This window comes from Lottia gigantea (genome assembly GCF_000327385.1).
Source record: "Lottia gigantea unplaced genomic scaffold LOTGIsca_112, whole genome shotgun sequence".
NCBI lineage: Eukaryota > Metazoa > Mollusca > Gastropoda > Lottiidae > Lottia > Lottia gigantea.
Window position 1 is genome coordinate 639,146 of NW_008707048.1, and position 11,038 is coordinate 650,183.

At 32.2% G+C, this 11,038-nt stretch overlaps 2 protein-coding genes across 2 annotated transcripts in view; one reads left to right on the plus strand and one right to left on the minus strand.

The window, feature by feature from the left end:
• Positions 1-4,161, minus strand: part of LOTGIDRAFT_224293 (hypothetical protein) — a gene marked incomplete at both ends in the record, with an annotated part of 9,421 nt that extends 5,260 nt beyond the window's left edge. Inside the window, 11 exons of the mRNA XM_009047473.1 lie at positions 163-298; positions 745-850; positions 1,140-1,223; positions 1,409-1,512; positions 1,831-1,899; positions 2,148-2,219; positions 2,606-2,692; positions 2,886-2,948; positions 3,408-3,492; positions 3,663-3,739; positions 4,057-4,161. Of these exons, the coding sequence (XP_009045721.1) occupies positions 163-298; positions 745-850; positions 1,140-1,223; positions 1,409-1,512; positions 1,831-1,899; positions 2,148-2,219; positions 2,606-2,692; positions 2,886-2,948; positions 3,408-3,492; positions 3,663-3,739; positions 4,057-4,161 (988 nt within the window). The remainder of the gene's footprint in view (positions 1-162; positions 299-744; positions 851-1,139; positions 1,224-1,408; positions 1,513-1,830; positions 1,900-2,147; positions 2,220-2,605; positions 2,693-2,885; positions 2,949-3,407; positions 3,493-3,662; positions 3,740-4,056) is intronic.
• A 1,151-nt stretch (positions 4,162-5,312) lies between these two features.
• On the plus strand, positions 5,313-6,213 carry LOTGIDRAFT_180093 (hypothetical protein; the record flags this gene model as incomplete). Its single annotated transcript, XM_009047474.1, has 2 exons — positions 5,313-5,454; positions 5,993-6,213. 2 exons carry the CDS (start codon positions 5,313-5,315, stop codon positions 6,211-6,213), a joined length of 363 nt encoding a protein of 120 aa, XP_009045722.1.
• Between the last annotated feature and the right edge of the window lie 4,825 nt (positions 6,214-11,038).

The window sequence follows — 11,038 nt, forward strand, 5'->3', positions numbered from 1 at the left end:
TAATTGGTAATGGTGATAATACAGGATAATAGTAATGTGAACTTACTTGGTAACAGTAATTTAAATGGTTTAATTGGTAATTGTGATAATACAGGGTAATAGTAATGTGAACTTACTTGGTAACAGTAATTTAAATGGTTTAATTGGTAATGGTGACAATACAGGGTAATAGTAATGTGAACTTACTTGGTAACAGTAGTTTAAATGGTTTAATTGGTAATGGTGATAATACGGGGTAATGGTATTTAATAAAACCATCTGATTCACTGGACTGTTGAATATCAAATATTACAGATGTCTGAAATTAATCAAATGCTTTATATTAGATCAATTATTCTGTATAATATTGGGGAAAAAAAGCATAGCAGTATTTGTAGATGATATTCAAAATCCACACAACTTATTTCACAATGTCAAGCTAAACAAAGTGCGTCTAATACCTTGACTGTAATAGCCACCTTTCTTGTATCACATAAGTTTGTAACTACAGCAATTTGATTTGATGGTATGCTTGCAAAAACAATTCATAATAGCTTGACATTGTTTGAATTTTTAGAGGTAAGAATGACCAAACAAAACCATTCTTGGTGCTACAAGAGAAATTTGGCCAGGAATAGCCTTATCTTGTATACATAACGATCAAGACTTCTTTCATGTATCTAAGAAGTAGAAATTATCCTTATCCAAGGCTTAGTATATATTTTTCAATAGATTAACGTGTCACAAATAAACATCCAAACAAACCTTAGAAGCTTGATGATGAACCATAACTAAATTATCTACAATATTAATAGCAAATCGACCACTCATATCTAATTTTAATACATCACTCTTTCTAGCTGGACTCTCTCTACAAATTGAAAGGTAAGATGTGTCAACATTCATATGATATCACCTTAGTAGATTAATAGGCATATATACAAGTCCTTGAAAATATGTAAACATTTTAACATTACCATTTACGCAGTGGGCATTGAGGTAAAAAAAAGTGGTGTGTATTATCTAGGGTTACAGAGATTTTTCCAGATTTACTTGGGTGTGCATTATATTCAAAATTACACAATTTTTTAGGGTAAGCATTTACATCACAATCTATAGCTAGCACATAGCATGTCTTCCTAACAACTGTTTTTACTTACTTTTGTAGTTGATAAAGAACTATTTCTGCTCCAACATTAGCTGATGGTTGATGTCTTAATACAACAATATACAGTTGATTGTATCTATATAATGCAATAATAAATATGCAATATTAGCTGAATATCTCGGAAAGCTATGCCAAGTTGACCTGCCAAATTGCTGGGTAGGATCAAGAGTTTCAGAAGCTGTCTTGTCAGAGACATCCTTCATAATATTATTCTAGTTGAGTTCATATAAGTTAAGATTTTACAAAGGCAGTAAAACTTACATGTTAGCTAAAGTAACATCACGTTCCACCAGACTGACTTTATTACTTTTAGGTGCTGCTGGTAAATCAACTTCAAATTTGGGTAATTTATTTAATACACCTGGCTGTAGAGAAAAGTGTTGGCAATGTTACCCTTTGATCTGTTTATTTTATCCAAATATATTCATGTTATTTTACTACTTGAGACATTTAGACTAGTCTATGAAATGAAATAGCATAAAATGCGACACAAAATTGACAACCACAATCATTGAGTCTCTCATTGGTCACTCAAATAACAATGAGTCTGGTTGTCAGAAGCTACATAATTCAAAGATAATCATAAAGATTCAATACAATGATTCTGATTGTTTCAATATTTATGTTATACTCTGATTTAAATTTTGATTGAACAATTTGATACACAATATTATAAAACTTACTCTAACTTGTACAGGATGTAATGTATTACCAGTACTACCAGATGATAACAATAATATTCCATTTTCTGGCTACAATCAATAATATATGTAGTATTATTATCAGTATTAATAGGCTTTTAATCAAAAAGAGTTAACCCTTTCAACCCTGAATGTAAATGAATTATAAAAATTGTAAAAGTGTATGATGTTAACGTTGTATGACGTCAATTAGCAACGGCTGCTAGGGTATATATTACGTTAGTGTTTGGCCGGTAAACCCGCCGCTAGGGTTGAAAGGGTTAATACGACCTAATTTGAATTAAATTTTGTATACATACCATACACACTACCCAATTTACTTGTAAACTGATTGTCTTTAGACATTTCAATGTTCTTTTCTCTGGATATATCTGTCAAAATATACAGAAGAAATTTTTAAATGTATATCACATCAAAGTCAGACATTTTGAAACCTGATATCAGACAACTTGTAAATACAGACAAATCAACATCCCTTACATGCACCAATGAGAAAGTGAATTAGTATAACTTATAATATCATAATTATGGAGAATTTCCTTTGATCATGACCATGAAAAGTCTCTGTGTTTGACATTATTGGACATTAGATGTCTGTTTAATATATATATGGTTAGACAGCTCTGTCACTTAGCTGATGTAACAAACAACATGTTCTTATAAACCAAATTACAGCGATGCTTGTGCAAAGATTTAAAGTAACAAGAAAGCCACTCCCCCCTGTGTTATAAAATAGTGCTATACATATTACACATACCTGATATTGTTCTAGACCATGATTAGTTATAAATATTATCTCATATAAACCAGTCCATAAAAAACTTATAATCTGTGTGGATTTACCCTGAACATTAAAAAAAATATGATTTCTGAAAATCATTTCACAGAATTTATTACAAGTGGAGCTTAACCCTTAACTGAACAGAGCACTTCATTTATTGAATTAGAATGTTTTTATGAATAAAATGTTTTTAGATTCTAGTATGAGTGATATGACTCACAAAGCAATTTAATTACATGTCATCGTTAAAACTTACTTTACATGTCTGTGAGTATTCTAATTCATCTGTTGTCATATCATCAAGAAAGTTTACAAATTCCTGAAAAAAAAATATCAAGGACTACACTTATTGCATAATCTAGTGAGTTACATACTGTGACTTAGATGTAACTCAAATTTATTAAAGAAACAACCACTCAATACATATAGTTTACATAACCTCTTAAAGAGATTGTAAAGAGGTTTTCTAAATTTTATATGTGTATAGGTGTTACTGATAGCTTCAATTTACACCATTCCAATTTTCAATCATACATCTGTGGTTCAGTGTTTGATGACATCACTAATTGTAAAATATGTTCTATCAGATTAGTGACCTTATCAAGCACTTAGTGTTAGTGGAAATGCAGGAAACACAGAACGGTGCAAATTGATGCTATAAGTGTCCCCAATACACATACATACAAATTTAGATAACCTCTCTAGAATCCCTTTAATACTTTCTTTAATAATTTGATTTGATCCCTACAGATCACTAAAGAAAACTAGTTCAACTTACCACTGATTTGAATGATCTTTGTACAGCTAGAATCTTTTTATCTGGTGAAAATTTTATAGACATGACATCACCTCGACTTTCCATCCTGAAAAAATTATAAAAACAATTTTCATATATAATGTATTGCAATAAAATGCCAGGATAAGATCGAAGTAAACAGGGAAGATTAGCTGGCAAGTCAAGAAATCAAATTATCCTTTCCATCATTCTGCTTCACAAAATTAGACTTAAATCTAGCCATTTAAGTTGACATACCTAAATTGAATTACACTTTTATCATCTGGCCCTTTAACAACCACACCCATAGCTCCACCTGATCTTACTGCAAATACCTAGAAATATAGCAGTCAAAACAGTTATCATAGATTAACTTCCCTGCTCTATTTTCCAGGCCTACCAGTATGGCAACTGTTCAAGGTCTTGCTGAGGATTGCTCATCGGATATAATGGTGCAGTACTTTAAAGTAAGGGTTGGTGATATAGGAGCTAAACCTGCATCACCACAAATACAGATATATAAAACTAAATTGTTTTCATATACTTAAAAAACCACCCAAATCAATGGTTCGTTATGTACAATCCTTGTGAAAAACATCAGATCCAAATGGGAAGGTCACATTAAATGGTAAAATATTGTAGCATGCCCTACCTGCCTATTGGCATCATCAAAGAATACATTGTTGGCTTTTCCAACAGGTTCAAATCTTATAGGATTAGGACACAATTCTATATAATGTGTACTTGTTTCTTCCATCATTTATTATTCATTAATTCTGCACATTCACAGAAAATACAAAGATTCTAGAAAAGATAGAGAGGAATTGAGACATTTGAGTATTAGTGAAATGAGAGTGCAGCCTAGGCCAGATTTCAGTCTTGACATTAGCAGTCTATCGAGCCTTCTGATAAGACTATATCAATCATGTTTAATTCGCTATGGTTGAAAATCGTGAATAAGGATCAGTGATACAAGGCCCTCCAATTCGAGAGGTTGAGAGAGCAGTCGTAAACAAACTGGTAGAATGAAGACAAACATGGAATCAAAGAACAGGGCTGATGTCATAATTTATTTAGCTTAGATTTTAATACTGGCTCTTGTCAGAGGTGAAGTTTAGCACTTGTTAACTTTGTGATGATTAAATTCTATCTTTTAACTTTTAAGCTGTACTTTATTTTTATTTACCTTACCATAAAGGAAGGGGAGTAACTCTCAAAATAGTTATTGTGGAGACTAAAACAAGAATTTGGATTTCTAAAACATTTTGGTATTTTTCCCCCAAATATTTAACTATTTAAATAAAACTTTATGAAAGATTTATAAATTTGTTTTCAACACTTTGATATTTAATATGTTCGAATGCTTTTTCAATTTTTACGAAAATATGGACTATCAAATAATTTAATGAAAATCAACATCCGGTGGTGAAACGCACATGTGTTTAGTTTACAAGGTAAATCTTTAAATCAAGATTTAGGTAATTGAGAGAGTGACAGTGAAATTTCCAATGCCAATGTCCAAAAAATAGAGAGCTGAGATGCCCAGATCGTTCAGATTTTCTGATCATCACATTGATATCTGGTTGATCAATGAAATCATATTAAGATTGAAATGAATCATGGATCTTTTAGACCTAGAATGTAGTTGAAATTTACGATTTACTTGTTATCTTTCAATCACCCTAATACTTAATCAAACAAACATTGAACAAAGATACAGTAACTTTATATTCCTATCCAATTTGCTGCTCTTGTCTTTTCTGTCTATTGTCCCAATTTTCATTAGCCCAAATGGAGCAGTAGCCTTTCTGTAGTAAAACTCGATTCAGTCCATAAGATTAATCATATTTTTTTTCCAGATATTTGTATCTTTTGCTGAATTGAATGAATGTTAGTTGATAAAAGAATATGTCATCTTTAGCCCAACAACTACAGCGTCTTGCTGTACCTCAAACAGCTAATCTAGCAATACATGATAAAGAGAGAAAATCATTATTATTTGATCCTAAAGAAGCTGCTAATTTTGATAAAGAAACTTTTTTCTCCATTGGTATGTTAATATTAATATTGTTTTGAAAATTGGTTGCCAATGGTATAAAACCCTGACCAGCCACACGGGGCTTGGGGATTTTCAATGTATGTGTAACTAGATTTCATACTTTCGAATCATACTATTGAATTGGGAGGAATATTCAGTGCTGTCAATTTCTCACAAAATGAAACTCTCCACATCGCTAGATATTCTACCAAATTAAAAAGTTTTGTTCCATTGTATGAAATTTAGTAACTCATGATATTATTAAATGGTTACTTTCTAATCTACTTCACCAGAGCTCATCTATCTACTGTTTGAATAAGATTAATAATTCCATCATCAGTTCTCTCTTACTTCCCATGTGCTACAGGCTGTCCACATGAAATATCCATTGACAATTGGAATGGAAAAACAAAATTAGGTTGGCAAAATTTCTCTCATTGAACACTGCATGCCATTGTCCTTCTTTATTCGCCCAATCATATACAGAAATGTAGGATGCACACCTCCATTCATTTCATTTCAATTCTGTAACTGTCACTCTTTGTTGCAGGTATAAATGGTTTGGAAGAACTATCCTCTATTAATCCGGTATTTCGAGAGTTTGAGAAAAGTTTATTCAATGAGAATGCCCAGAATTTCCAAAGAGCAGTTCAAACTAAAGAAGTGAATGAGAAATTAGATGAGACTATTACTGAATTCTTATTACATTTATCACCATATTTTCTACTGAAACCAGCTCAGAAAGCTCTAGAATGGCTCATTTTCAGGTAGAGTATTAAGAATGATGTACTTTATCAAAAGTTTTGCTATATATATATGAATGTATTGAAGTATTTGAACTGAAGCTTTTACGCAAATAAATTTATTATTGTTCATTGATTAAGCATCTCTGACAGATAATCTCTTTTAATTCAAAAGTGTTTGGTGGCCTATTGATAAGACCTTATTTTTCACTGTATGACATTGGTTAATTCCAATATATTTTTTAAAAAACATTGCCAGAACTCTGATAAATTTGCTAGTAAACCTGTCTTGTTTTTCAGATATCAAATTCACCTATATAACACTGATAGTGTAATGTTATGTATATTACCGTATCATGAGAGTAAAATATTTGTTAGAGCTCTACAGTTGATTAAATTAGATGGTAAAATTAAGACAATGTGGGACTGGCTCTTGCCAGTTCAGGTAATATTAGCTTTATGTCTTTTTATTCTTCCTTTTCTTTTACATCTTGTCTGGTTTGTTTGGACACTCAAATGATGTTAGTGTTAGGAATTGGGCTAAGTTGATATTTTTTTAAATTTGCATTATTAAGGAACAACATTTGAATAGAAATTGTCTATTTATAGGAATCAGGTGTTTATTTACCAAGATCTTCATTAATTAATCATTGTGGCACCAATCCTGCTTTCTTAGCTTTTATATGTGATATGGTACCGAAATATATTCAGGTAAATAACGTTAATTTCTTTTCATAAACAGTTTTTAGACATGAAACAGTACTTACTTCAACCAGTGTCATACCATATTGGCTAATGATGACTTTTAGACATGATCTTGAAAACTATTTGTCTTCTTGTAAAACATTTTTCATATCCATAATCCTAACAGTTTTTGGGATTTCATCATGAGCTTCATGTGACTGGACTTTTCTCAAACATTGTAAGTCCATAACTGTTTAAGTTTACCTTAATTTTCCACAACAAAGTGTCCTGAAGATGATGTTATATTCAAATCTTAATTTTTTCTTGTGTTGTAGGTACATACCAATGAAGATGGGGAAACAATGACTAAGCAACTTAGAGTTATCTTTTCCTTTTACTCAACTACCATTATAGGTGTGTTAGAGAAACGTCCAATCACTGAGAAGATAATATCAGGTTTAATTCCCTATTTAACTCGAGGATTAAAGTCAGCTATAGAGGAATATAAAGCTGCTACCTATATGATTATAGCTCAGTTATTATATAAAGCCCAGTTAAAAGAGAAGTTATTGACAATGCTGCTGAATACTATATCTAAGGTGAGGGTAATTTTATTCAAATTCAGAACTCTAGGTTTTGTTTTGTAATTTTCATGCAGGTTCCTACACTTGCCATCCACGATCCGACTTCTTTGAATCGTATTCTGTTGAATTCTGAACCAGTAGCATCTAAAGTTGTCATAATTTATGTTAACCAATCGAAAATGTAACAAAGACTACCGGTATAAGTCACTGGTTTCCAACCTAGGGTGTTTTCACCCCCTGGGATTGTTAGGGGTGTGGCCAATTGGTGTAGGAGAAGAATTTATTTTGAATTGATAGAGCACCTTACATCATCACATGCTGAAAATGTGGATGAAACAAATTTTTAGGGTGTGAAAGGTCAAGGTGATTTCTCCAGGGGTGTGAAGGCTGAAAAAGGTTGGGAACCACTGCTATAAGTCAATGTTAATCAAAGAATTCCTCATGCACAGAAGAGATTTAATGCTAATGTTTAAAGGGACAGGTTTGCCATCTGTTTGACCAATCGTAACTAAGCTGATCAGTAATAATCAATGTCTAAATTTGAGCCTTCGAATCCATGTGTCAAGAATTATCCATGTTTGAAAGTTAAAATGACGACTCGTCTTTTCTTGAGACTGTCTTATATAGAATAACATATATGAAATCGAAAGTGTAATTCCTAGTTTGAGGTATTTTTAAAGTATTAGGCCATTTTTTGTAACTTTCTAGTAGTTCTGAAGACTATTTACATATATTCAAGACGCAAATCAACCCCCAAAAATCTGTCCCTTAAAAGAATACCAGTACTTATTATAATTTCAGTATATGATATCTAGTCTACTAACAGAGAGTATCATGTGTATCATTATAATGTTTCAAACACAAGAAAATATTTCTAAATTAACCAAGAAGTAAGTATATTTGGTGTCTGTTATTTTTTTTAGAATCATACAATTATTTTAATGTTTCCAAAATATTTTATAACACCATACGCAAAATGAATCATATCAGTCATATATTCTAATGACCATAAACCATGTTGATTTTATTTTATATGTTTGATATTCTCCTTACTCTGTGCCATCTCAATTTTCTTGTCATATTTTAGGTCATTCAAGTATTTAGCAAGACAGAATAGATTGGTATCCATTTTAGAGCAACTGTCAATCATCAACAATATAGATGATTTGTTACTCCCACTATTGTTACGGTTGATACAAGCTGGAGTAAAACAAGCATTGACCGGTGATGTTACCATGGATACCAGTGAAGATGAAAGTGGACCGTCTGCCCCACCATTTCTATTAAGTGTGCGTGAAATTATGACAAGAATAACTTTACACGAGAAGATAGCAACTGAAATGGCTAGGTATTGTTGAATTTTATAACGTAAATTTTAAATGTATATTTTGAGTTAGCAGAAACTTATAATTTAGAGGTGAGAAGGAGTCAATGATTCTAGTGACCTTGCCTGCCTCGCAAGACAGAGAATACATAATAATGGCATCAAGACCGACTTAATAAGAGGATGACTATTGTGGTTGATATTAAAAAATCAGAGCGAAGTGCATGGTGCATGTAGCGTCTGAGAGGGTTCATATTTTGGGGCTAAAACGCAGACAAATCATATTTTTTTTTTTATTCAAAACCATTTTTTTAGGGGTGGGGCCATATTTCGCAAAGAAAGTCCACGTTCTATGTTCCTGAAACAAAGGAAAGGACAACATAGATCATCCGTAGTTTTGTTTTTGTGTGTAAAGAGATTCCCAAGCTCAGATCCAGTTTGAAAATTGTATTTTCTTGTAATAGTCACCAGTTATTGTCAATAAATGCCTAGATAGTAAGATATGATTGTTGTATATCTTACAGTGCTGTAATAGAGAGTTATATACAACATGGTACTGATTTAGATCCTAATGATCCTAGTGGTGAATCTTTAAATCTTAACATGAAGAATGTGGTTTCTTCTCTAGAGACAAGGTAAGTTTAAAGAGATATATTTCTTAATACTTTAAAATCATTATCATTTGAGGAGAATCAATATTTGTGTGCTTGCTGCGATCAATCCACTAATCGGGAGATGAAATGAAAGGAGTTTTATGCCCAACTTTTCTGCACTTGATTTGGCTAATGGAGGCGGACATTGCCATGCATGATCTTTAGCACAGCCTGTAGCACATGGGGCCTTGGATTATTGTCCCATCCGAACAAGTGCAGCTGTTTGATTTTTGCAATGCCTTACTGGGTCCAGATAGAGGCCAGCTCTTCTTGCTGTCTCGCACTTGTTTACACTCCCACATTTCTTTCAAAACTGTACTCGGTTCCCAGACTCAGTTCAGACTCAGCCCGAATGATTTGTGGAAGTCTAAACGTGGTTATAGTCAGCCTCACAGACCTGCATCAATGTAAGAGGAAGCTGGGTTGAAAAATCCAAAGGTATTCTCTAGACCAATGCTAGACTAATTTGCAGGTAGCGAATTAGCACCTTACTCAATGAACCATCGTGACTCCCCATGAATTCATGTTCAAATCAAATATATGATAATGTTCTGTTCTATCTATTAGATATCCAGCCTCATTAGATGTAGCTATAGAGAGAATAAAACAAGAAGTAGAAGGTACAGATCAGCAACAAGCTGTAGATCAATTCTTACTTCAATCAGTGGTATCTATTAAACGACAAATAGTACCTGATTTAGATTCTAACTTAGTTCTCTGTTTAAATCATCGCAGTGAATTTGTTAGAATTAGATCTGTTCAACATCTACTAAGAAATAAAGATCAGGTAATTTGACTTTTTTTCAGTTGTTCTAGCCATAAAGATGAAAAAATCCATTACGATAATTTTTGGATGCTGCTAATGATTCTTGGATGTGATGTTGGCTTTTAGTCCCTGTTCTTTTTATTATTTCTTTATTTAAAGTTGAAATAATGCTGTCTAATTTTTTTTATTGATGCATATTTTATATCCAAAAAGCATATCACCAGTTGAGGATTCACTGCTATTAAGTATAGACAATTCAGAGGGGATGTTTATTTTGAAGAGAGGTGTAGATTATTTCTATTGTTGTTTGTATTGTAGTGTGAAGATAAAGAGTTTATATCAGAATCTCTACTAGCTAGAATGGTAGATGATAGTCCACTAGTTGTTAAAACTGTCTTTAAAAACTCTACAGTAAGTATTTAGTTGGTGTTATAGTTTTATCAATCCAGTCAAATCACAAATGTGTGATATTCCAGGACGATTCAGAACATGAAAGATCCTTTCACACTCAGTTATGTATGTGATGTATGGTACCCTAATTAGGCAGAGAATAACATTACATTTCACTTATTAGCTTTTTTCAAATTTTTGCAAATATTTCAAGTTTGCAGAGGTTGACAGTACTAAGTTATGATATTTTATTTTTGACTAGAATTTAGAGAAACTGATGTTAGATAAGGAACAGTTACAATCTAATCTACTGACCATATTAAAAACACACAGGTAGGTAATCTTAACTTATATTACAATGTAGGAGGTACTCTTTTCAACTGATAGTTTTTCTGAATTTGCATGAAAGTTACATAATTCAAGCAACTTTTTGCCATTTTGTTGAAGATTGG